The 26,061-nt window shown below is 38.5% G+C and overlaps 1 protein-coding gene across 3 annotated transcripts; it reads left to right on the forward strand.

Moving 5' to 3' along the window:
* The first annotated feature begins 10,388 nt into the window (after positions 1-10,388).
* RRN3 (RNA polymerase I transcription factor RRN3) lies at positions 10,389-25,572 on the forward strand. 3 transcript variants are annotated; one of them, XM_075165053.1, is made up of 18 exons: positions 10,389-10,537; positions 10,745-10,853; positions 11,359-11,415; positions 12,512-12,601; positions 12,689-12,818; positions 13,320-13,379; positions 14,392-14,455; positions 14,955-15,024; positions 16,679-16,777; positions 17,411-17,506; positions 17,950-18,085; positions 19,032-19,162; positions 20,316-20,446; positions 21,311-21,495; positions 22,066-22,174; positions 22,611-22,763; positions 23,682-23,769; positions 24,457-25,572. In XM_075165053.1, exons 2-18 carry the CDS (start codon positions 10,761-10,763, stop codon positions 24,613-24,615), a joined length of 1,851 nt encoding a protein of 616 aa, XP_075021154.1. In that variant the 5' UTR covers positions 10,389-10,537; positions 10,745-10,760; the 3' UTR covers positions 24,616-25,572. The 3 variants fall into 3 exon arrangements, with proteins under 3 accessions (XP_075021154.1, XP_075021155.1, XP_075021153.1); XM_075165054.1 differs by lacking the exon at positions 10,389-10,537 and adding an exon at positions 22,901-22,983 and having other exon boundaries at positions 10,591-10,853; XM_075165052.1 differs by lacking the exon at positions 10,389-10,537 and having other exon boundaries at positions 10,598-10,853.
* The last annotated feature ends 489 nt before the right edge of the window (positions 25,573-26,061 follow it).

Consider the following 26,061-nt stretch of genomic DNA (forward strand, 5'->3'; position numbering starts at 1 on the left):
CATCAAGAGACTAAAGAAAATCTGGTATGTTTATGTATAAATTCCTATAGACCAACTATTTTTATTCCTGTAATATTTATTCTGACTGACTTTAGAAATAGAAGGTGAAAGGTTTAATAGACATCTGAATAATTAGTCATCTTTGACCTTGCAATCTTTATTTTATTTAAAAATTGAAGGTGGAAAGAACAGAGGAATTAACTATGAAAGCTATTTATGGTATGGCTAGTAAAATTATCAGTCTTAGAATAAAGCTGTATTACCACAAGTTCTATCAGGAGCCCTATAATTCTGAATTTAAAAAGGGGACTTTGGATAAATTCTTATGCAACATTTTCAATAGTACTATTTGTCCTTAGCTAAGGTTTTGGGGTTTTTTAATAGAAAAATCTGTCTGTTAACTTCCTCTCTATTAAGAGTGTAGAATAATAATATTTTAAAATATGGAATTGTCGAGATGTATCTAAGCTCTTGAAGCACTTCAAGAAATACAAACAGTGCTTTCTTTACACAGCTCATGTATCCTTGCATTAAGTGCTTTATGGAGACTGAGTTTTTGTGTATAATTACTGTGAGCGACTTCATCATTCATGTGAGTGAGTTCATGTCCTTTTTAGAAGTACTGAAAGCAGAGTGGCCATATAAAGGCTAGAAGGGAAGAGGAAGTCAGTAACTTTCAAAATATCAACACTCTCATTTAAAAAAAAAAAAGTATTTGGTTTTATTATTAAAATTTGCTGCAAGAGTTAAAACTAAACTCCTAGTTAGATTAAGGACAAGCTTCTGCAAGGAGCTTTTGCTTTTATTTGAAAGGTTTAATAAAGATACTACCAAAATATTTTCTCTAGTAATGGTGGTTGTTTTGACTAGAATTTATTCTATATTGCTCATTTGTTCTCCATGTTTGTATTAAAGTGGGAACTAACTCATGTTCCTCACCGAGATAAACTGGAGTCAGGAAGCAAGTCTTTCAAAAGACTGCAGTAAGTATTACAAACTAAAACTACAGTGAAACAACTTGGTGCAGCTACCTTGCAACTTACTACTCTACTGAAGCCAAAGTGCCTTTCTTTCCCCCAAAAAATAGTCTGCTGAATGACTCCTTTTGCAAGAGAGGAAAACCTTCAAAACTACATTAACTTCTACTCTGATTTATATGGCTGGGTGCTTTTCTAACAAAGAATCAAACGGATATATATTCAATGTGTTAGTAACTTCAACAGTGTTACGTTTTGAACAATATTGAGCTCTTGCTGAAAAATGAATTTCCATGGACAGATAAATAGGGCAGGAAAATACCAGCTGTCTAGAAAAAACATAGTCTAGTATATGCCTGTAGCTGGTCTGTGAGCCTTCTGCCATGCTTATAGAAATCACTATATTTGTATGCATGTTTGGTAGGACAAGGGTGATAATGTAACTTACATTTTCAGATTAGCCCTCAAGTTCAGCATTACTGGGAAGAATAACAGCTGATAATAAAGCAAATATCTGAATACTATCAAACCAAAATCTTGGCAGGAGGGATGCAGAGAAGATAATAGAAACTTGTTCACAAACTCTTTTTGTAGGAGTTAATTACATCTTGGGCCCTAGGGGGAGGTAAGTTTGGTGCACACAATAAGAATGCTACAGGGCTAGAACTATGACTTAAATAGCTCTTTTTCCAAAGAATCTGAGTTAAGATTATTAATACTGGTTTTTTTTTGTTTTTTAATTCCCTCACTATTTCTTATTCTATTGTAATCTGCCTTCTCACCCTATCAATCTTTAGATTAAGCAAAATGGTCATGATTATTTCCTCTAGGGTTGTATATGATTATTAGAATTCCTACTGCTGTCAGGATAACTATGTAATCCCAAAATTAGGTTGACTTCCCAAGAGCTATTCTGATTCTAATGGAATAAACCCCCCTGAACTAAGCAGGTATATGAACCTCACTCAGACTTGGATAACTGGTACATTATCTTCTCTCTCTTACACTTTTGAGAGGGACAAAAGTTAGGTTATTTAACACCATAATGTGAGGCAGAAGTAGAACCATAGGTGTTTTATTGAAGCTAGGTTTAAACTTTAAAATCCAAAAGATACTTGAAAATAATCAGGAAGAATAGCAGTATAGGCTTTTTGGTACCATAATTCTTCAAGACAGAAATGGTATTAGGTTTCAAAGTGAAAGACATTTTATTATTGAACTACTTAGAACAATTTAAACTTTTTTCTTTTTAAGAGGATTTCTGCTTGTGATTTCCTAAGGACGTGTTTTATGGAATAATGCCACTAACACAGGCAGTCACTAATGAAGAAGTGGCTTTACCTAGTCTTGATTCTCAATGTTCAGCAGGGGCAACGATAAGTGAACCAAGTGCTATGATAGGAATTGAGTCTGTAGTCTTAATATAGTAAACAGCACTCATTGTCATTGGAGGAATAGTCTTCCTCAGTGGCATCGTTCTTGGCACACTGTACTTCCACGAATATGTGGAAGCTGCATATGCTTTTAGGCCTGTCAGACTTCACATTGGCTTGATACTTCTAGTTACTGGAACAGTCTGGCCTACCCATCATTAAACAAACTGTTAGATATAAGGGCCTCATGAGAGTATGTGCAAGAGAAGCCTACAGATGAATATAGTTCTTGTGCTTGAGGACTGGGATTGTTAAAAGATACGTATCAGGTCATTAACTGACACAAGAGTGAACTGAAGTATGTATCTTGCCTTTTACATAAGTGTTTTACTTGCTGAATTTTTCATCTTGCATTCACAACTAGTTTCCTGCTTGTTAACCTGAAGTTGTATTCTAGCTACTCTTTTTAAGCCAACCTCCTCAGGCACATAGTTAAAGCAGTCTACATGACTTTGCAGACGCACATTATAACTGTTTTGCAAACCTCTGCTGCCTCCTCTTGCAAGTGTGGAGTTCTACAACATGTACATTCAACTCAAGACCATCTTCTAGGGTGTCTGAGCCTTGGCAAACTAAGGCAAAGGCCTCACTCCCTTCACAAGGCAATACCGCCTCAACTGGAAAGTTAAACGTGTCCGGCTGTGTCTGTCCCGCGCCCACCCGCACAAGGAAAAGGCAGCAACCACCACTCCCCAGGGATGCCTCAACTCCAAAATGCTGACAGTCGCTACAGACCGATCTTCAACACCCGCTCCCGCTGTTCTCTGACCACGCGGAGCACCGCCTGGAAGAGCCAGCTGCGCCGGCCTCGAGGAGTCCGGGACAGGAGGAAGGGGCCTGTCAGGGGGCGCCCAACACCGCTGGCGGGGAGAGGCCAGCTGTAGGAACCGGGCCTCGGCCAACGAGGGGTCAGCAACGCTTAGAGCGGCGTAAGATAAGAGGCGGGGAGCGCCCGCGCCGTCCCGCTGGCAGCGGGGCTCCGCGGGGCCGCCCCTGAGGGCGGCGGCCCTCCCGCCCTCCACCTCAGGGGCCGCTGGGGCGTGGCGAGAGCCCCTCCGCGAGGGGGCGTGGCCCCGCGCGCAGGTGCAATCGGAGGGGCGTGGCCTGGACGTCCCCCTCAGGTGTGGCACCGCCTCCCGCCGCGCCCCGCCTTCCCCTCAGGTGCGGGCGGCCTGAGGCGGCGGTGGTGCCGCCGCTCCCCCGCGATGGCGGCCCCCGGCGGGCTGGGCCGCTGCGTGGCCGCCTTCTGGCTGGCGCTGGCCTTCGACGCGCTGGGCCTGGCGGTGCTCCTGGCCGGCGTGTTCGCCGACGTGGTGTTCTCTGACCTGCTCATCTACGCGGGCGGCATCGGCATCTTCCTCAGCCTCATCTGGTGGGTGTTCTGGTACGCGGGCAACCTGGAGGTGCCGCCGGAGGAGCTGCGCGACGACGTGGGGCTGGCGCCGCCCAAGGGTCGCGGGGACAGCCTGCTGCGGGGGCTGGTGCACGGCCTCAGCCTCCGCCTCTCCTCCGCCTTCGCTCCCGCGCCGCGCTCCCGCGCTGCCGCTGCCGATCTGGAGCTGCAGCGCGCCGGGGGTCCGCGGGGCCGCCCCGCCGACTCTAGCAGGTGAGAGCCGGAGAGGCCGCCGCCCGGGCCGCGGTGAGACCAGTCCCGGGGCGTGCCATGGTGCCGGGACCGGCCTCCAGCGAAAAGGAAGGGAAGTTTGTCTAGAACCTGAGAGAACTCTCTTACCTGAGAGTCAATTAAAAACTTGTTATGTTAAAGCAGTTGCTCACAGCTGATGCTTTTTTAAAAAAAAAAAGTTGTGACGCATCTTTCTCAACTCAGGTGATAATAGAAATCGAGTGAGAGAGGTAGCCCAAATTTGATTAGGCAGGGAAGATGCTTCCTGTAGACCGTCTAGAAATGGAAGAGGCCAGCTGGAGTAAAGCATGCGTGAGCATGATGGAGTTGGCATGCGGAGAGCTTACTGCAAGGTCTGTCAGATTGCAAGCATGGAAGCTGTGCGGTTCTGAACTGGTCCTGAAGTGGTCCTGACAGTAACCGTAAATGCTGCTAGAAGTAAGTGTGGGGTAATGAAATCGCCATTAACCACTACACTTCTGAGGGGAAGCTCACATGAGCACTTCTGAGGGGAAGCTCCCTCTTTAGCAACGTGAAATGCTTCTTTGTTGGAGAACAACAACAAAAGTGAAATGCTGACTTGTATTTAACTCAGGGGCAGAGTTGTAGCTAATAGTTTGAAACTCATAAAGGCAATCAATAGTTAAACTACTTGTCTTGAACCTCAGTCATGTGAAAAAGATGTGGGACTATCCAGTGTGCAAGGAAAGTGTCTAGGTCCAACTTCAAAACATCACTGAAGATCATCAAGCCTTTCAAAATGTCCCTAGTGTGCTCATTAATATGGCATGTTTATTTAGGAAGAAAAGCATGCTTAATGCCTTGACAATGAAAAAAAAAAAAGTCAAGCTTTCACTTCACTATGTAAAATCCTTTTCTGAAGGAACTGTAAAAGCGATTTGGCACTAAGTGTCTGAACTATTCAAGGATTCTGAACATCTTGCATTTCTGATTCACTGTGTACAAGGTCAGCTTTTTCTGCTGCTCCTTGAAACTAAATCTTGAGTTTGGTTTACAGAAGAGTTTATGTGGAAATCATCTTCTTTCATGAAAGCCACAGAATTTTCTTGAGAGGAAGTTCTAACAGTAGGGAGATAGAATATAGATAACTATTGCTTAATAGAAAACTTGTAGGAGGCGGAAAAGAACAGCAGCAATACAACTTTAAAAGGTTTGTTACTGTTATTTAGTTTATTATTAACTATATCTGCAATTAGAAAACAGGCTGTTGAAAATTAGTTATTCTCCCCTTTTTAGACTTTTTTTTCCCTGAAATGGATTTAGAATTGACAGATCCATATTTGCAGGGAAGAAATTATATTTGTAAATGATTATTCCTAACCTTCTTCATCTAAAGATTATGGCAATTATAGGTCTTGAGTTCAGTAGATAATATACGATCTCTGTAGATAGTCCTACTTTCAATATGCATATATAGATGCATATTCTGTTGTAATGAGCTTCTAGTAGTGAAAGTTATCCATTATTTTTAAGTATTTCAAGCCTTGTTACTGATTTTAATTAGAAATAATCTATGGTTTATTATTTCCTATACAGGCAGATATAGAGTGTGCTTTATTACAAATTCTCCCAAGTAAACAGTAGCTTCTAATGCTACAGTAAACAAACTTCAGTACAATTGCATTAGTAATTGTAATTCAGAAGGAACCAAAACAGAAGGAGTGTATAAGAATTGTGTTACACATTGTAACGTAAACTCTATGATTTTAACTTTCAAGGTAGAATAAAGGGTAACAAACGGTTGCACCTGCAAAGATAATTCAGGGTTCCCTTTTGAAATAAGTTCATCTGAAGTGCTTTATATCTTCTCATAAACAACTGTCTGAATCAGATCATCCCTTCCTGATAGACCAAATCTTCTCCCCATCTGGAGATATTTATGAACTTAACCAGACGGGTTAAACATGTTTGGGCAGATATTGTCAAGAGAGAGGAGGGGAAAAAACACCACCACCACACACACACAAAAAAAAGAAAAACACCACTTACCCACCCACCTCCCATACTGGCCATTAGAAAAGCTTCCGGAGCCATTAACTTCAGATTTCTCCTAACACTTTTTTAAAAAAAAAAAAAGTGCAAGTGTTTGGAAAACTAACTGTTGCCTTAATAAGGAAGTTTGTTCATTACAGAAACTATTTATGCATTTTTGTAATTTTGATAATTTTCTGGTTCTTGCCATTAATAGCTTTTTGAAGTTATTAATGGAATACTGCATGCTGTTCCAATTTCCTCTCTTAAAAATTATATAGTAGAAGTGAATGAGAAGGGTGAGAATTCTCAAGATATGGAATGAATTCTATTAAAGGAATAACAAGTAGATTAGGATCCTTGAGCCTGAAAAGAGATGCGGAGTATAAAATACTCTACAGGTCTATACAGTCATAAGTGGTATGGAAAAGGTACATGGGGAATGCCTCTCCCAAGACAAAGCAGGAACCAACGAGTTGTCACGTGCTATGTAGCTGAACTGTGGGACTATTTGACATGGGACAGTGTGACAGACAAAAATTTACTCATTCAAAAAGCCAGAGGAAACAACAGAAGAGATACAAAGATAATATATTTGGCTCAGGAAGACCTGGGGCAGTAAGTGGTAGTTGAGATAATATCCTGAGGAGTTATTAGTTGCATGCTGTATTCTTATGCCTTTATTGAGAAATCTGCACTTGGTCACCATCGGAGATGGGCTGTTGACCTGATGGGTATTTTATTTGGGTCCCAATTGGCTGTTAAATATGAGGAAAAATACTTTTAAGACTGACTTCAAATAACAGTTTAGAGTTTTATATGACTATTTGTTCTAAGACTTTTTGGAGTAACCTTTTCTTAATGTATTATCTTCAGGATCTGTTGAAGACACGACTATCGAAGTTACTGCCTCTAGAAGTGGGGGAAGTGCTGCAAATTACGGAAAGAGAATTCCCTACTCAATGCAATAGGATTCTCTCATTATGGAATAATCTCTGCAACTATTGTGGACTCTCTATAAAATGGACACATAGAGCCGTATCTCTGCCAAACGCACCTATTTCAGAGTTGGCCTAGATAGTTGTTTGTGGTTTTTTTCACCATTTCAAAACATTAGTTAGATCTCTTAGGAAGTGAGAACTAAAAAAGAAACAAACCTGATTCACAGAAAAATCAGTGCAGCATGTAATATAGATTTTTTTTTTTTTATTTTTAATAATCTGGAAATGTTTGGATAAAAAACTCTTGCACAATGAAAAGCTCTTGCACTGTTTTACCAAGGTCTGGAAATTAAAACTTACTGTGAATTTTTATGATGCCAGTGCAATACTTTTGTTTGTAAGGGTGCTTTTAAAATATCTATGTTAAACTATTGATGCGAAGTTGCAAATGTAGTAGAAGTTGTTTATAGTGTAAATACACAATTTACAGTGACTCTTGTAAAGTTTCATTATTTTGGAATAACTTGGAATTTGAGATTCTATAAGTAGGCAAATAAAAATAGTGATGTTGGCATACCAGTACATTCTTTGTACTTGCAAATGATGTAATATGATGACTCTAAGAAGAGGCATTTTTAGTCCGGTGATGTTGAGAATTATTTTTGTAATGCTGAAGTATTTGGGGGGGCACCACCAAAAAAAACCCCATGTTGATTAACAAATACTCCTATGCTTTATAAAATATTAACAAATTTACATTTTGATGTAGCTGAGAAATAGCACCTGGGAAAAGATTTCTATTAAAGTTAATGATACCTAAAATTCTTGTGCGGAAAAATTCCTCATGAGTTCCTCTGTTTTTGAACTAACACTAAGAGTTTGAGCCCACCATTAGCAAATATGGGTAGGTCTTAAAATTTTAATGTACAATTGTTTTTATGCCACACCTTATCAAATACTGGAGGTGTATTTAAGGGAAATGTTTACTAAGAATACTGTGACTGTACTTCCTTGTGAACTCTTGAAATGTCTTTCAATGTTCTCTTGTAAATTACTGGAGTAATTTCTTACTTTTCTATCCATATGCTACTTTTTAAATGTTTTCCAGATGCTGTCAGTTTTTCAACAAGGTTAGACGAAAACTAAACTTGAAGGTCTGTAATGTAATTTCTTCTTCACTAACAGCAGTTTTTAGGAGGTGTGTACAATTGTTTCCTCCTTTTAGAGGAACTGCAATGTGACACCACTGTGTTGTTACAATGGTCTGATTTAAAAAAAAAAAAGCCAAACAAACTCCTCCCTTAGAACCTATAGATCACTGTTCCACTGTCATTTGCAAAAATGTTTTCATTTCATTGTTCTGAACAGAGAAAACTGCTTTTTCTGATTCCCTATAGTTTCACTTGTAAACTGAATTATGAGATGTAATTTTAATAAGTGGAATGATTAGTAGCAACTATAAATTAAGCCAAAACTTTTGTGTGCAGCCATTCACATACTTAGTCTGGTGAAAATTTTTTTTTTCTCAGATAGTGTTGCAATCATAATTACCGGAGTGAATTGAGCAGGGCTTTGCATTCACTGTAGATTACAATGTAATTAATCTTAAATCCACTATCAATACTTAATGATTGTTGCATAAGATGGTAGCTAGAATGTTGTTGGCTGTTGCAACTTCACTCAAAAATGGCATGGAATTCAAATGTTTACAATTATGAACAGTATGTATGTTTTAAAAATCAAATATAGGAGCTGACACATCAGTTTGCCTTCTAATTAAGGAAGGCTAATACTAAATAGAAACTGGCAACTGAATTATTAGCAGTTAAACATTAACAAATATTTAATACTATTTTAGTCTCCTGGTATCCTTATCAGTTGTAGCTCAACCAGCACAAAGTCCATTCAAAGAACTCTTACATTGTTGATGGGAAGGAAGCACTTGTACATGTTTAGGACTGCTTGCAGTTGTGTGAACGCGGAGTTTTGCATCTAAAGCTAGAATTCCTCTAAGACTTAAAGGACAGTCCTATGCACTCCATTTAAAAACATAGCCAAAATCGCAAACAACCAAACTCTGGTTACGGGAGTGTGATTATACAAGAGTTTTTTGCAGCTGGTTAAGCCTTACAACTAGTTCAGAACAGCATCCTATATTCCACGAAAGGAAAGAAGCCAAACCCCTAACTTGTAACTGTAGAAAGATTAAATGCTTGTTGTTAGACTTTTAGATGCGGACTGTATCTAAAGGAAGTTTTAATGTGGTATATACGGTTTACTTTTCTTAAATGGGAACATCTTCTCCAGGGAGAAATTGAATTATTAGTAAATTCTACAAAAATCTGTTTGATGTGACTTCTGGGAGTGAGAGTTGCTGGGAGGGAGGAGAATAAGCAAATATGTACAGCTGGTTAAGAGGGCTAAGGTCAAATAATGTCCTATGTCGCTGTAAATAGTTTATGTGAATTGGAGAAGTAAACATTATGTATTAAACTGAATTAAAAGAAAATTTTTGAGCAGATTGAAGATTACTGAAGAACTACACAGAAAATGCATGTTTCCATTCACACTTACCCAGGTTGCTCGAAAAGTTATTGAAGGCTTTTATGTATTTAGTATTTAATTTCTTTTGAATTATATGATCTCCAAGTTGCTACATCCTTTAAGATAGTCAGCTGGTGTGTATTAAAAAAAAAAAAAAAAACTAACCAACCAAAAGCAAACCAAGCCAAACAAAAACAAACTCCCCCAAACCCCCACGGCTTTTGAAATAAATGCAGGTAATAATTTTCTCAACAGTGTATTTTCTCACACAGTATTTCTGTGTGTGTTTTGAGAGGAAAACTAGTTCAGAGACAGAGAAGTCCGTAACAGATTTTATTTAAAGTATTTAAAGAATGATATCGCTACCAGCGTTGTGCTTTAATATGCACCTCGCCTGCATGGAGAGGATGAAAGTCTTGCGTAGGCTCCCTAACCGTGTCTCTGTTCTAGCAAGTGCTGCGTCCCCAGGTCAAATTCTGCTTCGTTTGGAGTGGGTGCTCAGCCCTCTCCCGTCTCGGTAAGTCGTCTGGACCGTTTGGTTTCCCCTCTAAGCTGCAGCACCGGTCGTCAGCCAGAAGCCCGGCTGCGCGGGCGCGCTGCCCGAGGGTCGCCGAGAGCTTGCTTGTAAAGGAACTGAGATTCCGATGGCTCCGCCGTGACGCTGTGGCTAAACCTGGAATTCTGCTTCCCCAGGATGTGTTAAACTCCGACGCTGACGTTGGCTTGCGCGCTTACCGATGCTGCCCTTCGACACCCGGCTTCACCCCGCCACGTACCGAGGAGGAAAGCGCCGTGCCCTGCTTCCCCGGTCCGCCCACACCACCGACGGCAGGGACAGAGCAGCTGCGGCCCTTCCAGCCGCGCCTCTCTATGGTGCGAGGGGAGGAGCACTCCCCGTTTCCGGCGGGGCGAGCGCTCTTTCCGCCCGGGTGCGGCATGTGGCGGCGCGGGCCGCCAGCGCGCGAGGGGCGCGACGCGCGGCGACGCCTGCCCCGCTAGCGGGGCGCGCGCTGCCGCCACCGCAAGGCAAGGCGGAATAGCGGCGGGGCCGCCGGGGGGGCTGCGGGTGGTCGGGGCGCCCCGCTCCCGGAGCTTGGGCGGGGGGCGACTCCTGGCCGTCCGCTGAGGAGAGGGGCGCGTCGGCCGGTGGGGCCGCCCGGGCGGGCCGGGCTCCTGAGGGCGGTCGGTCGGCATGAGGCCCGCGGGTGCTCACGCGGCTTCGCCTTCCCTCAGGCGCGGGGCCGTGACCATGCTGGGAGGGGACGAGTTCATCAGCTCCCCGCCCAGGAAGACGGTGCGGTTCGGGGGGACTCTGACGGATATCTTGCTGAAGTACGAAAAGGTGACTGCGGCTCCGCTCCGCCGGCCGTCGCGGCTCTCCTGGGGTGGCTCCTCTTTTTCCAGGCTGCGTGCGCTGCCGGTGCCTGGTTCCTGGGGCGTGATTTCAGTGTGAAGGCTCGTTCCGTCTTACACAAGACCGTGTCTGAAGGCTTGGGAAAAAAACCTGAAGGCGCTGGGTGCTGTGGGCTTGTGCCAGGCGGTATTGCTGTGCGAGTGAAAAAATTTCCCCTGTGAGTCAACCCGAGTGACGTCCTGTGAAGCCTGGCTTGTGCCAAAGGGTGCAGAGCGATCACAGCTACGTGGAGAGCAGCTAAAAATCGCCCAGTGGCTTCAGTTGTCTTTCAGGGACGGCGTTCTGTTACTGCTGCTTCAGCCTTCCTTGAGCTTTCTCACTTAGTTGTGTTCTTCACGTTACTGTTAAAAAATATTAGGTGGTTCAGATACGTTGATGATTTTTTGCTGGAAAAAACATGAGTGTTATTTACTTATTTTTCTTTCCCTGCTAGGGTGAGACCACAGATTTTGAGTTGTTAAAGCATCAGCTGTCAGATCCAGACATAAAGGTAAGAGTCTTGGTAGTAAAGCGTCTGGTGATTTAAAGTTTGGCTGTCTGAGTGTAATCATCAGACAAGTCATTCTGCTGCTTACCCAAATCCTTTGCTTTAAACATTTAGCTGCATTTAACAGCTTTTTGCTTTGTCGAAACTATTGGAATTAAAACTCTAAATGAAAAAAAAAGCAATTGTCTGTTTATACACGTATATATCTTATATGCAGAAACTTGATAAATGATATCTCATGCTTACAGATTCTTTGCTCTAGAGTAAGAAACTTTTTGCTTTGTGATGGGGTCTGTCTTTCTTCCAGATAAGCGTCAGTGACCGTGAAAGATGATCAGATTACTTCTGTAGATCAAACCATGGTTTCTGACTTTCACAGTTGCATGAATTTTTACCTTCTCCTGTTCTCACTAAAAACTTGTTTAATTAAGCAGTAAGATACATATGCATTTAGTAGTTATACCCAGAAGTATTGTTTCACAGCTCTTCTGTATAGCTGTGAGTACCCACCACATTTGCTGTGTTTCTTTTTCCTTTTTTTTTCTTTTTTTTCTTTTTTCCCTTTTAATTAAATGACAAAGGTGTGAGAATAATGCTGCAGGAAGTGTAATGAGTTCCTTTTCTTTTTAAAGAGGACATTTTGTAAAATACTTTGGTTTTGGCAGGCCTTTTGGAGTGTACAGGCAAAATCAGTGTAAAATTTTCTGTGTAGGTTTGCTACTGTTTCAGTATCTCTCTTATTTCAAGACTTCAATGTCCCTTCTGCTTAAACTAGAGCAAAAAGAAAAGAAATTAAGATTGAATGCCATTTCTTTTAAATATGTTCTGTGTGGGTGAGGTTTGCATGCCTTGCTCTGTCAGTAACTTAAGCCTTCCAGGCAGGCTGTTGGTTTAGGAGTTGGTGTGCATTTGTTCTTGCATTCAAGAACTTTCATTGGTGAGGACACAAACTTAAAGAAATTCCTTGCATGTTAATGTGAAAATAATTTCTATTTACAATCTTAATGTTTGACTTTTTATTTTAAGGATTTTGTTATTTTCTAGTAATAGGTAGTACTGTTTATTGGAATAGTTAACTATTTTTTCTGCTTATTTTAAGGATGCCCAGATCATTAATTGGCTGCATGAATTTCGAGCTTCTGTTGCATATTTGACCAAAGAGCTTGAACAACTGGTCAGCATTTTGCTGGTAAATATCTGTTTGTTATATGGGAAGATTAAGAGTTTAGTTCTCAAAACATCTTTCTTTGACATCTTGGTCTTTGCTTACTTTCAGAAGCTGCCATGGTTGAGAAGAAGCCGAGAGGTAGTGGAAGAATATCTGGGTTTTCTTGGCAATCTAGTGTCAGCACAAACTGTCCATCTTAGGCCGTGCCTCCGGATGATTGTATCGCAGTTTGTTCCCCGTAAGTTACTTTTCTCTTAATTTTCTTCATTTGCTTATCAAAACGTATAAATATATATGTGTTTTATAAATATATGTATAAATATAATGCATGACACAATTAATTATTGCGTTGGGTTTTTTCCCAAGTTATTTTCTTAACTTGAATTATTGAGTTGTGATACAGATGGTTTTCTGTACCTAGATTTTAGAAGGCATATTCTAATGGCTAATACAGACCCCATTTATGAAGATGTCTTGGAAAGGGTTAAACTGTGTAATTTTGTTATTACTAAAAACCAAAAGCTGCTGTGAGGATTATGTCAGATGGTCTCAAGAACCCCCTGGTTTTGTGAATGAAACAGTCTTTTTGATGAGCTTCTGCTTATTTTGGAAAGTCATGTGGATAATTTTGATGCTGTAGTCCTGATAAAGAGTGTTGTCCAGTGTGTTTGATTTGGCATTGAAACTGTTACCAGTAAGATTTGTACAATTTTGGTATAATAATCTCACTTTTTGCTAGCTCGAGTAACCATCAGAGAAGATGATGTGGATATTTCAGATTCTGATGATGATGATGAAAGTGAGTATAAAGGAAGCATGGCTTATATATGCTGCTGTAATACCTTTACTAAAGAAGTATACAGTGCATGTTGGTCCTTTTTTACAAAATTAATTCAGCTGAGTTAATGTAAAACATTAAGAAACAGTACATCCTTAAATTCCCAAGTCAAAGATTTTTTTGTACTCGCATCAGTGGTGTGGTGACCCACTCTTTGTTACTTTCAAAATATTCCTATTGGTGCAGTATTTGTAGGAATAAGACTGAATGCATAGGAAAACATTCCTAGCCCTAGATTGTTTCAAAGCCAAAGAAAAGTTAGGAGTTGTTTGTTTTCCATTTTATTTACCTCAATAAAACTACGTAGTTTGGGGGATTCTTTTTTTGTTATCTGCCTGTGGTAAGCTCAAATACAATTGATATTTATAACAAAAATGCCACATAATTAGTATCTTTATTGATAAAGCAAACAGATAGGTAAATGTCTTTCAATAATTTAATGTTTTCTTATCTTGAATGCTGGAATAAATTTCAGTTCTGCTTGTGATGACCCAGCTACTCTTCTGCTGTTCTCTTGTGACACTGTTTGGATTAAAAAAAAGCCTGTTATAGAAGCCTAATTACCTGTTTGTTTGACTCTTGTGAGAATGAGGCATAATCTTTAGATAGACTTTATCTACAGACTTGAATTTAACATATCTTCTAAATATTTGTGTATTGTGGGATAAATTTTGGATTCCAAGTTTAGTGTTCAATATGAGAGCGTATAACAACAATACCTGGCCTTGGGGCTGGCAGCGCATTCAGAGATTACTGATTGTGATGCCTTGAATTTTATTTGGAATTGTTTTTCATGCTCATTTTGGTAATAAGGCAGTTCAACTTTAAAACAAAACAAAAAAACCCCAACATTTTGGCAAATGCAATTTCCTTGGGAATCTTTAAAATGTTTAGTTGATATGAACTGGTTTTGCTTGTTCCTGATTTAGTTTTCTGTAACCAAATGTATAATAGTACTTTTTTCTTTCTCTAGACCTTTCTGAAAACTTTAATACATGCCATAGAGCATTGCAAACTGTTGCAAGATATGTTCCTTCGTAAGTATATAATCCCTTGGTTTTGTATGCCCTTTCCTTGCAGATTTAAAGCTTGTGAACTGATGAATTGTGTTTTGTTTTTATCTCTTAATTGGAAGTATAATACTTAGTTTCATTGCATGATTTTTCCTAATACTCACTAACTGGTGGAATGCTGTGTCCCATCATTATGAAATTTCCATAGGCATCAGCAGCTGAAAATCCTATTAATGGAAATAAGGAAAGTTGTGTTTATAGCAACGTATTTGAAGTGGCTTCTAACAAGTCCACAGTGAAAGTTTGCCACTTATTATCTGTTTTGTGATCCTTGCAAAAACAGATTTTATACAATTAATTACTTACCTTAAAATAAAATTACTGTGAAATAAGCTTATTCCAGTCTGTCTTTAGAGCGCTGGAGCTTCAATATTTGCTCTCGTAATAACATATAACTTTTGGTTTGTTTGTTTTTGTTTGGTTGTGGTGGTTTTTTGTTGTGTTTTTTTTTTTTAAATTGTAGGACACCACAATTTCTCATGCCGATACTTGTGGAAAACTTTCCTTTCATTAATAAATCAGAAAGGACTCTGGTAAGAGCTGTGAATATTTTTGAGTATTTGTTCACTTGTTTTTTAATGTATAAATATACTCTACAGTATGACAACTGATTTGGTGGCGTTGAATGCAGATTTTTGAGTGTATTGTTTAAGATTCTTTTTATTTTATTTATGTATATATATATGGGTGTGTCTGTTTAGTATAAGGTTGTCCAAGCATACTTAAGTTCCTTGTGCATAAGCATTATGCTAGTCTTTAATGACATAACTGCATATCTTTTCCACAGGGTTGCTTTCTTAATCAATGCACAAGATGGACCTCTTTGACTATGAATCTCAGGGTTGTATAGTAAAGAGACGGTAGGATACCTGTCTCATTTGTTGTCAAAACTGGAAAGTATTTATCAGAAGAACAGGGGATTTGATAAGCGGACAGAAAGCAATGGACGTTATAGGTGAAATTCAAGTTGCTCGTAGTGTAGGGTGTTAAGTGGTTTTATTACATCTTTGGTATAGTGCTTGTGTGGTGAAAAACAAGCTGGAAACTTTTGATAGGTTACAGCTCTTGTGTGATCTTTGTATCTACTTGTTCCAACTTGGTATGTTGGCACTTTATTTTACAGAAAGGCAGAGTCCTGCTCCACCAGCCAAGTTCAATTGGAGCTTGAACTTATCAAGCAGTGAAGAACCCCCAAAGTTGTTCTTCTTGCTAGTTTTTTGATTTTCTTTTTTTTAATCCAAATAACGTTGGGTCCCTATCTGTAAAATGAGGGGTATAAAAGCTCTTACATGGTGTTAGGAGAATTTTTATTTATTTTTTTATTTATTTAGCAGCTCAGTGAGGAGGAAGTCGTGAAGAAATTCATAACTGTGTTTTCAGGGCAAGTTTCGAATAAGTGTAATAAAAATATGGTCCATGCATTGTTTTTAAATACTTCCAATTTATACGTTCTCATTAAACTAGCTCTATCCACTTTATGTACTGAGTGAGCCAGATGGCCTGTGGAAAAATCATATGTGCTCATGTAATTAAAGGTTGTGTTATAATGCATATTCACAAAGAGACTATGGTGTATTTAAATGTGGCACTTTACCTAATTTTATATATTGACTTGGCAGTTTTGCTATATGAAAGTTGCAGCGTTGTCTTTTGTTCATATGTGTGTATACATGGGTGGGTACATGCACCCTTGTCTGTTAACCTGTTTGAATTATAATCAGAATGACACTGAGGAGAGTCACCTGTGGAATTTAGAATTGTCAGTATATTGTAATAACCTGAAATAAAGATGTATTTAGTCTCACTTTAAACAGTTCTACTGGACCTAGTTGTAGATGTAGTGAGGAATATGCTTGTTGGTTTAATTTTCCTAGAGAAAGTTTAGACATAAACTCCTATGGAAATGAATAACTTCTCTTACAGAATATTTATACTCATTCTGTCTAGAGATAGTTGGAAAAATTGGCATGGAAATAGTAGATTAAGAAGTTAATGATAACACAGCTTAAGAGTTGAAAGTTGATATTTGGCTTATACATTAACTTATTCTAGATTGAATATACTCTGTTTAAACCTATTTCTGGCTCTTTAGGTAACTAATTAAGAAACTTGTTTTCTAAAAATCCGTGGCAGAAATTAGACTATCTGTTAACATTATTATCGCTATCAATTAATTTTGTGTTATAGGAATGTTATGTTCATAACCTGCTACGAGTTACGGTGTACCTTCCAACTCTGAGGCTTCAAATTCTGGAGCTTATTATTGAAAAGCTGTTAAAGTTGGATGTAAGTTTGTTCTGTATCATCTTCTAAGGAAGCTTGGTGTTAAATACACAGAGTAGGAAATTAAATATGCTTCAGTGTTAAGCTCAACAAAAAATATGTTGCAGTAGTGCTCATGATCATGAGTATAAAACCAACCAAATTTACACTCCGTTCCCAGTCTTAAGATGTTCCCACACCTGAGGGTAACTGTGTGTTGTTTACTGTTACACCCTGCATGTAATCTCGATGCCAGAATCAATATAACTGTTTCATGGTGATCAGTGCTGATGTGTAGAGAATGTGCTTCGCTTTGTGTGATTGATCTGTTTTATCATCCCTTTGAAGTAAAAAGGTTTACAGTCTTAAAAAAGACAGGGGGAGTAGCACTGTAAATGATCAAGGCTTTTTATTTTGGAGAACCTCAGCATGTAACAGTCTGGGGAAAGCTTATATTCTGGAGGTAAAGTTTCAGGCAGTTTGGAGTGTGTGTTTGTGTATTACATACATATCATTCCCTTTTAAAATGTTTATTTAGTCAAGGACAAAATCTAGTCTAGAAATCACTTGTGTTGTCATTTCTTATATAAATAATAAAAAAGGTTTCATATTATTGTCATGGTCTTGTAAAACTTAATTTCTGGTTTGCAACTGTAGGTCAGTACTCCACAACAAGATATTGAAGACGCTGAAGAAACTGCTAATAACTCTGATAATGAGGAAAAATCTAGAGAGGAGGGACTTTTTGACATGGTTGGTTATCTTGTTCTACTAAAAGTTTTTTGAGTAAAATTTTCACCTTTGAGGTGGCTCTGAACTAAGACAATGTAGGAGTACATTATTGCTTTGTCGTTAACTGCACTGCTCTTGAAACCTGAACAGCTGACAAATGATTAATGTGTTCTCCAGGTGTTGACTTTATTCATGTAAATACCCAGCGTACATGCAGTGAATCAATTTCATTATGTAAAAACACAAGCAGGTATACATAAAGCTAATTAAAGAATTCATAATAGTTGGCTTAGTTGACAAAAGTTTGCTTACACTAAGCTGTGTAATTAGATACTGCTTTTTCAAAACAAAAGACAAAACTTTAGCATATCACTAAAGAGGAATTCTGTTTCACTTTTCCTGTAATTGCTGTCTTTATGATGACGTGTGTATAAAAGCTACATGACTGCCATTTTATCTACCAGGAGGAAGATGAAGAAAGGAAAGGAAACAAAGTTGTCTCTTCCAGTAGTGAGAGAATGGCCCATCCACTTGCAGAGCGCCTTGATATTTTGATGACCATCCTGTTTTCCTATATTAAAGATGTTTGCCACGTGGATGGTAAGAACACTTGAACTATAACCAAATTTGTGTTTTGCTAACAAGTAAGAAAAACATATGAGGAGTTCTTGCTTTCTGCTGCTGCAAGATAGAGCCTTCACCCTTCAGCGGCAGAATTCTGCCATCAGCAGGCTGTAGGCCACATTCCTGCTTCTGCCCAATGTTACTGGCAGAGGATGCAAATGTATATTTATGACTTTAAAAGTCTAGTCTTTAGTTGAAGACATTTTGATTATATAAATATGACACTGTATCCAAACTATGACATTACAGGGTATAAGGGTAAATAGAGTTTTGTTTTTTCATTGTGCTACAAAACTTAGGGAATTAGAAATACTTTCTGATCAACCACAGTGTTTTATCTTTTGCTCTATTGTATTGCTTTGAGTATTAGAATTATGGATCCTTTCAACATCACAAGGACTGGAAGTAGATTAAAACAACCAGCCATGTCACTCAATTGGAATTGCTACAGCAAGGCTTTGTGTTATAGGAAAAAACCTGAAAGAAATATCTTACACTGGAATTTATTAAGGGTTTGAATTTCTTAAATTTATATATTTAAAACAGAATATTTAGAAACCATTTTGCTGTATCTTCTTTACATAAGTCAGGTAACTTATTTCTTACTGTTTTCTTCTGGCTCTTCTGAATTAACACATTATTGCAAAGTTTGCATGTCTGCCAGTTTTATACACATGTGCGCGCGCACACAGATATTGTCCATATACACCAATGTAAAAAGCAGTAGAACTGAAGTCCTGGAAGGTCTTACTTTTTAGATGTCAGATATTTTTTAGATGTCAGATAAGCCTAGAAGTCAGCTTGACAGTATTTCTTTACATATTTCTTACTGGTTTGGAAAGATATAAATGCCACTTTTGCAGCATGAGGGCAGGAGAAAAAAATGAAACGGCTTATTTTTTTCTGTTTTTTTGTTGTGTAGGCAAGCTTGATATCAACAACACAAAAGATTTGTATCGGGATCTGGTTTCTGTTTTTGACAAGCTCATTTTACCAACCCATGCTTCATGTCACGTACAGTATTTCATGTTTTACATCTGTAGCTTTAAATTGGTAAGTAGAAGCTGTTTTTAAAATGCAGAGTCTTCTGTCATTTCTGCATCCTTGTTGTGGCTTTTTTTACAAAAAATAATTGTTTTCTGCTGTAATTCTAATCTGAAGATAGTATATCAGGATTCATTAGTATCTTTGCTTTCTTTTCCTTCTCTGTTATTCCTTTCTTCAAGTTTTTCTTTATGCGATTGCTCTTCCCATGTTGTTCGTAAACTGCAAACAGAATCTAAGCTAGTGTGAAGGAACTTGGTTAACGGACCTCTTTTAAAAGAATCAGTTGGACTCTTGAACCTGAGACACAGTGCTCCAGCAAGTTTCTTCAGCATCCCAAAACTATCTTAAAGATATTGTCTGTGTTAGCTCTTCAGTTTGAAATTTGTGTCTGCTGTTTGTTTCCCCCCTCATTTTCCCATCTCAAGCAAACTATTGTTCTTTCTCTTACTGTATAAAAATAAGAACATGCGTACTTTTTGCATAAGAGTAGCTAAAGATCCAGTTAAGCTAATGGCCTGTTTCTGACAGTGGTGAATAGTGGATGCGTTGGAAAGAATATCAGAATGGGGCAAGCATGTTATGGTGCTTTGCTAGAATACCCTTTCAGCTTCCAGCAGGAGTCCAGTAACTTCCTGGGCCAAAGTGAAGTTCTTTCACAGTAACAGTCCATGATGGACAAATCAAAGGAGAAAATATCTCATGATATTATGCTTTTTGTACTGATACTTTTGGCATCATGAACTTCTGTGGCAAAAAGTTCCACAATACAGGCATTTAAGGTGAATCAGTTTTGTTTCTCTAAATTCGGCTTTCTGCTATTTTCATTGGACGTCCCTGACCTCTTCTGCTACAAGAGACAGTGAACAGTCACTTCATGTTTACCTTCTTACCACTCTTGTTTTTAAACACTTCTCGTATATCTATTCCTGACTTTTTCCTAGACTTCCGGCTCCGTGTACTTTTTACAACTAAGTATAGAAAAAGACACAGAAAAGAGTGCTTTTCCATCATGTGTAGGAATAGTTATTTACTACAGTTATAGGTAGAATTTTTTTTATGGTTTGGTTATGGAAATTGTGGGAATTGAGTATTAAGAATCTGTTACTTAAACAGTGCTGTCAGCATAACAACTCATGATTTTTATGTATCTTGTTTCCAGGGGTTGGCTGAGGCATTTTTAGACCATCTTTGGAAAAAGCTGCATGATCCAAACAATCCTTCAGTGATCAGGCAGACTGCTGGGAGTTATATTGGCAGCTTCTTGGCAAGAGCTAAATTCATTCCAGTTGTGTAAGTTGTTTTGATATATGAGCAGAACCAAACAATTTATGATGATTGCTGAGGTTAAGTACAGAATTCACAGAATGCACACACAGTGTTGGTCTTCTATTCCCACTGCTTTGCCAGTAAGCCTGTATCAATAGTCTTGCTTGTCCTTTCTACAGTACTGTTTCAGTATTGTCTTGAAGTTTCCAGGAAAGTTTTGCATTTACAGGATGCAGACTAATGATTGCTGGGATTCATGACTTGCTATTTAAGGCTTCACTTGCCAAGAAATGCTGAGCACGGGTAGGTTATGGTGACTTCAGGTGGAGTCATGGGTGCCTGGTATATCTGATGTTCAGAAGCAGATATTTTTAGTGCCCTATGTTAGGCATTTTATGTAGACTCTGAGACAGGGAAGTCAAGTGTTCAAGTATTTTGATACAGATGGATTAAAATACTTTGGCAGATGGGTGAAAATGTCTTCTTTTGTATGTACACATTCTGTATGTTTATGCCTTTCAGGGTGGCCTCGGTGACTTTAATGTTGAACTTAATTTGATACTGGAATTACTTATTGGACATTGGAGGCATGTCTCTCTGTGCTACGTGTAGCCCAGGATTCTAATTGTTTACTGTGCGTTTCACACGTTTCATGGATTCATCTCTTCTAGCATCTTGTGGTTTCACTGATTCGGATTTTCAGTGCTGATACATTGATTCATTTGATGCTGAGATGAAGGAGAAAGCTCATAACAGAATCTCCTTTTAACAATGAGATTTTCTTACTGATGTTTTTATAACCACTGAGATCCTTGAATACTTGTTTAATATCTTTTCTACACCATTTCAGGTGCTATTTTTACACTTGTTCTTTTTCCTTCATTACAGTACAGTAAAAGCATGCCTGGATCTTCTGGTTAACTGGATGCATAAATACATTGATAATCAGGATACAGGGGCTAATGCTTACTGTGATGTAGCTCTCCACGGGCCATTTTATTCTACATGTCAGGCGGTGTTCTATACGCTTATTTTCCGTCATAAGCAGCTTTTGGATGGCAACTTAAGGAAAGGTGAGTATACTAGGTTTGAACTGTATTGGGATTCATTTGCGAGTTTTACTGTTGATGTGTTTTGTAATGGTCAATTCAGTCAAGTTTCTGATGGCAAGTTTATGTTGTTGTGCTCTAAATAAAATGAGATGGCTTGTACATCTGTTGGGCTACCAAGCTAAATAATCTTGTTTTTCACCATTGTTGAAATCAATGCAGATAATTCCTCAACGTTGATTTCTGGCCCCACTTACTGAGCATGTTTGAATTCCGGCTGTATAAAACTAGTGTGGGCTTCAATTAATAATCTTTCTTGATGACTCTGTGCCTCCCTCTGTCAGTTCCTGTAATGGGTGTGTAAGTGTAGTGTCTGTATTAGAAGGATCCCTCGGCTGTGGCAGGTTACCATTATTTAGAGTAGATTTTCTGCTGAACAAGCTGTGGGCTAGATCTCTACTGTAAGAGAGCACCCTAGGATGTGCTTCTGTGGTGTTGTGCGGAGTGCAGGCTGGTCAGACTGGAAATTCTTAGAAACTAAGTTAAGCTTATATAATATATAACCTATATTTGTCAATTGTTCTTATTTTGAAGGTCTGTCATATCTGCAGAGTTTAAATTTTGAGCGCATTGTCATGTGCCAGCTAAACCCTCTGAAGATTTGTATACCCTCGGTTGTGAACTTGTTTGCTGCCATTACCAGGTACCTACTCATTTATTTCAATTTCAGCTTGATGAGTGTGTGTGTGTGTGTGCGCCTAAAAACAAGTATTTAGAATGTGGATTTTGTTAGGCACAGTATTGAGTATTATCCAAGAGAACGCATATAACATTGCCCACATTCTAGGGGGGATAGGTTTATTTCTGGTTCAGTTTCAGTGAAATCCTACAGTGCCATGAAACTGATTGCTTTGTGTTGGAGCCAATATGATTCTACTTGGAGTGAAGTTCATAGGAGTGCAGAGGAAGATTATTATCACTCCTTACCTTGTGACTGTCTTGAAAAGTCCTAATATCAGTTGGAAAATGGAAGATAGAAGTGGTTTTGTTAAAAAATAACTTTGTATTTTAATACCACCTGAAATTTTTGCTTTCTGTGTGCTAGAAATGCTTATCTTTTCTTTCTTTCCTTTTTAAAGGAAGTACCAGTTGGTGTTCTGCTACACAATTATTGAGAGGAACAATAGGCAGTTCATACCAGTTGTTCGGAGTGGCACTGGGGGTGACCTTGTGCAGACATGCACTAACCCACTTGACAGTTTTTTCCCCTTTGACCCCTACATGCTCAAAAGGTATAGTTTAAAAATAATCAACTCATTTCTGCCTTGTAGAAAATAACGAATCAAAAACTGTAAGAAACCATCAGTGTTTCTACAGTTCACTTCCTTCACTGATATTAAGTACTTTTCATGTTGCATATTTTAACCAGAGATTGTCAAAGGTTTGAATTGAAATTTACCCCCACTGTGACATATAGCGGTGAAGAAGGAACAGGACCCAGTTTCTTGGAAGGTCTACTTAATATGTTTGGTGACTTTTCTTTTGGCTTTCCTTGTTTTAAGCTGTCTCTAAAATATCATAATGTTAGCCTAATACATATTTTGTTGAAGCTGTGATGGTTTTGAGCTTTGTTTTGTTTTGGGTTTTTTTTGCACCTTGAGTGTATTGCTTCTTGATTGGAGACTTCGGCTTATTTAAAATACCTTGCTTTTTTAATGAATAGTGGATTATTTGCAGCTTTTCAAAATGTCTAGCACTATGATGCTTTAATCACTTTTTATTTTTAATGTTAGAAGGCAACATTCTGGCTTTTTTTGTCTCTTAAAAAAATGTGTCTTTACAGAAGGGAGATCTTTCTTATAAGTAGAAATTATTAAAAGCAGCCATATAATACTATCTTCTAAAAGTTGGGAAGAAAATTATGCTTATTTGCGAGCATAGTGTAGTTGTTAAAAATACCCAGCTAGGAATTAGGAGACCTGACTATCAGAACTCCTCAAGCAAACAATTGGAATTTACATCTATCAGCAAAATGGAGTTATTTCTTCATGGGATTGATTGAGGATTATATAGGGATTAATTGAATAGTTTGTAAAACCTTGCAGAGGGCTATCAAAATGCCAAGCATTTTATATTGTATTATTAAAATGAAATACATATGACTTCTACTGAATACATTAACTCCTACTGCGTTTTAATTCCTCTTTCAGATCAAAGAAGACTATTGATCCTTTTTATCAGTTTTGGGAAGAGCTGAGTGCTGACGATCTTGAGAATCTGAAGAAACCCATTAAAAGGGTAATCTTTTCTGATCAAATGCAGTTCAGCTTTTGCCAAATCTCTATCAGCTGCTTCTATTGCAGGATTGATTTTTTTTTTAGTAGATATGAGTACACTAAGTGTTTATGGAAAATTGTGATTGAAATTAGGAAGATTTAGGGATTAATCCATCCTTGCTTTGAGAACACTTTTCCCCTCTTCCGCAGAGGAGTTAGTTTGGCAGCACAGGACCACTGTGAATGCTTGTGAACGCTCTCAGAATATAGACGTGCTGATGTCACTGGGAAATCCACTTTGTAGATATGATTTAGTTCCTGTATTTCATGATGAGGGTACATCTAATTCTCTTACCATTCCAACTAGTCATGACAATTGTAGTACAACCCAAGTCCTGAATTACCTCCTTCTAAAGCTTCTTGCAGAATGTCTATCCTATGTCAGATTTTTGTTTGAGTTCTTCAAACGTTGTGTTTTTCTTTCCTTCCTGTGATAACACATAAAAATACTTTACGGTGTTGTAGCTTTGTTAACTGGTAACTTTGTAAACTTTCCTATAGCATTTTGATTAGCAGATTTGATTATTGCAACATTTCAGAATTTATTTTAGAAATACCTGTTTTGGTCTCAGTGTTCATTACTTCTGCCAAATCTTAATAGAGACCTGGAGTACCTTTCTGCTCTCACTGATCCTTTTAATTTATGCAGGGTACTTCTGAAGATGAAGATGATGACTTTTTGAAAGGAGAAACCCCTCAAAATGATGGTGTGGTTGGAATTGCTCCAAATTCTTATGAGTCAAATACCCGGAGCCCAGTGAGCAGCATTGGCTCCCCTCCAGACTGTTATGTGCCATACCCTCAATGACATGGAGAATCAGAAGTGAAAAGGTTGAAAATTGTGTGCAATTTTTTGCTCTGTAAAGAGACGTTAGCTCAACTTTCCAAACTGGCAAATGTTTAAGTAACTACATTTAAGAAAAATTACTGTTTCTTAATCATCAGATTTCTACAGATATGTTATGATAAAGTCATATGTTGCTAGAAAAGCCTAGAGAATAAATAGGGTGATATTTTACAAATTTCACATTGAAATGGTTTTTATGACTTACAAGGATTTTTTTATAGTTTTTCCTGACTCTTAAAAACTTTTGTTTACTAATATTTCTCTACAAGGTTTTATATATCAAGGGTGAAATTCTGGTCTTTCTTCCTACTGATTTGTGTGGGGACCAGAATTCCACTGTCAGTATTCAAACTGTACTCTGGTGACGGGTTTTCAGTTGGTTTCAAAGTAATGGTGTGATCCCACGATAGGGAAGCCATGAATTGAGTCTGGCAGTGATTCTTTTGCAGACATTTCTTAAGCTTTTCCTGTCTGTAGAACAGTATTTGGTAGAGCCACGTGACAGTGGAAAGTGTATTCGGATGATAAGCATTATTGCTCCTTAAATATGTAGCTAACACACAACTTTCCCAGCTGTGAAAGTTCAGACTTGTAAAAGTGACAATTGTTGGAAGTGTTGAAAATGACGGAGTAGCTGAATGTATGATTTGTAGATAGTTTTCTTTGGCGTGCTTGTGAAGCACTCTGAGACAGGTATTTATTTTCAGGATTTGAAATTTATATGTGAATGCTGAAAATACAAAAAAAAAATCTTCCCTTATAGAAAGGAAGTGATAGTGTCACTGGTGTCCTTGTGTTGTCCATGTGTCAGTGTAGAGTTTCTCTGCGTAGAGTTCTTGTCGTCTTTTCATGATCGCTGGCTTTTAGATTTGAGTAAGAATATGAACAGTGGAAAAAATAAATATTATTTGTGTAACATTTAGTTGAAAATTTTATGTATTTGGGACTAAACTCTAATTCCCCTTCTTTAGAATCTGAACTTGGAGGCTTTCAAGACAACATTTTTATTCAGAGCCAATAAAGGTTGATGCAAACAGTGCAATTCTTACACCTTTGAAAAAACACATCTCTATGTAATTAAGGATCTCTCTGTGTAGCCTAGCTTCTCAAAGTTAGGATGTTTGTTCTGACAGACTGCAAAAATGAGTTTTGGGGATGATACTGCAAAATGCATCAGTGGATCTGTTCATCATTGCATAAATTGAGACTTAGTTTTTGTTTTCACTTTTAGTCCTTTTTACTGTCAGTCCTTAGTAATAAACAACAGATTTCCATCTGAAATAATTGCATTCTCTCCTGGCGTGGAAGAACCCTGCTCAGATCAACAGCAAGGAAAACATCCTTCGAAAGCTGCCTTTTTTTGTTCTTTCACTGTTAGGTCTTCAGCAGCACAGTCAGTCACTTGTT

Source organism: Calonectris borealis, chromosome 16, assembly GCF_964195595.1.
Source record: "Calonectris borealis chromosome 16, bCalBor7.hap1.2, whole genome shotgun sequence".
Classification (NCBI taxonomy): Eukaryota; Metazoa; Chordata; class Aves; order Procellariiformes; family Procellariidae; genus Calonectris; species Calonectris borealis.

Excerpts from the sequence above, each read along its gene's own strand:
- RRN3 (XM_075165052.1), top strand. The coding sequence starts at position 10,704 with ATGAGGCCCGCGGGTGCTCACGCGGCTTCGCCTTCCCTCAGGCGCGGG. Across the intron at positions 17,507-17,949 it reads AGGAGGGACTTTTTGACATG|GAGGAAGATGAAGAAAGGAA; the intron begins GTTGGTTATCTT and ends TTTATCTACCAG. Across the intron at positions 22,764-23,681 it reads GACCCCTACATGCTCAAAAG|ATCAAAGAAGACTATTGATC; the intron begins GTATAGTTTAAA and ends TTCCTCTTTCAG.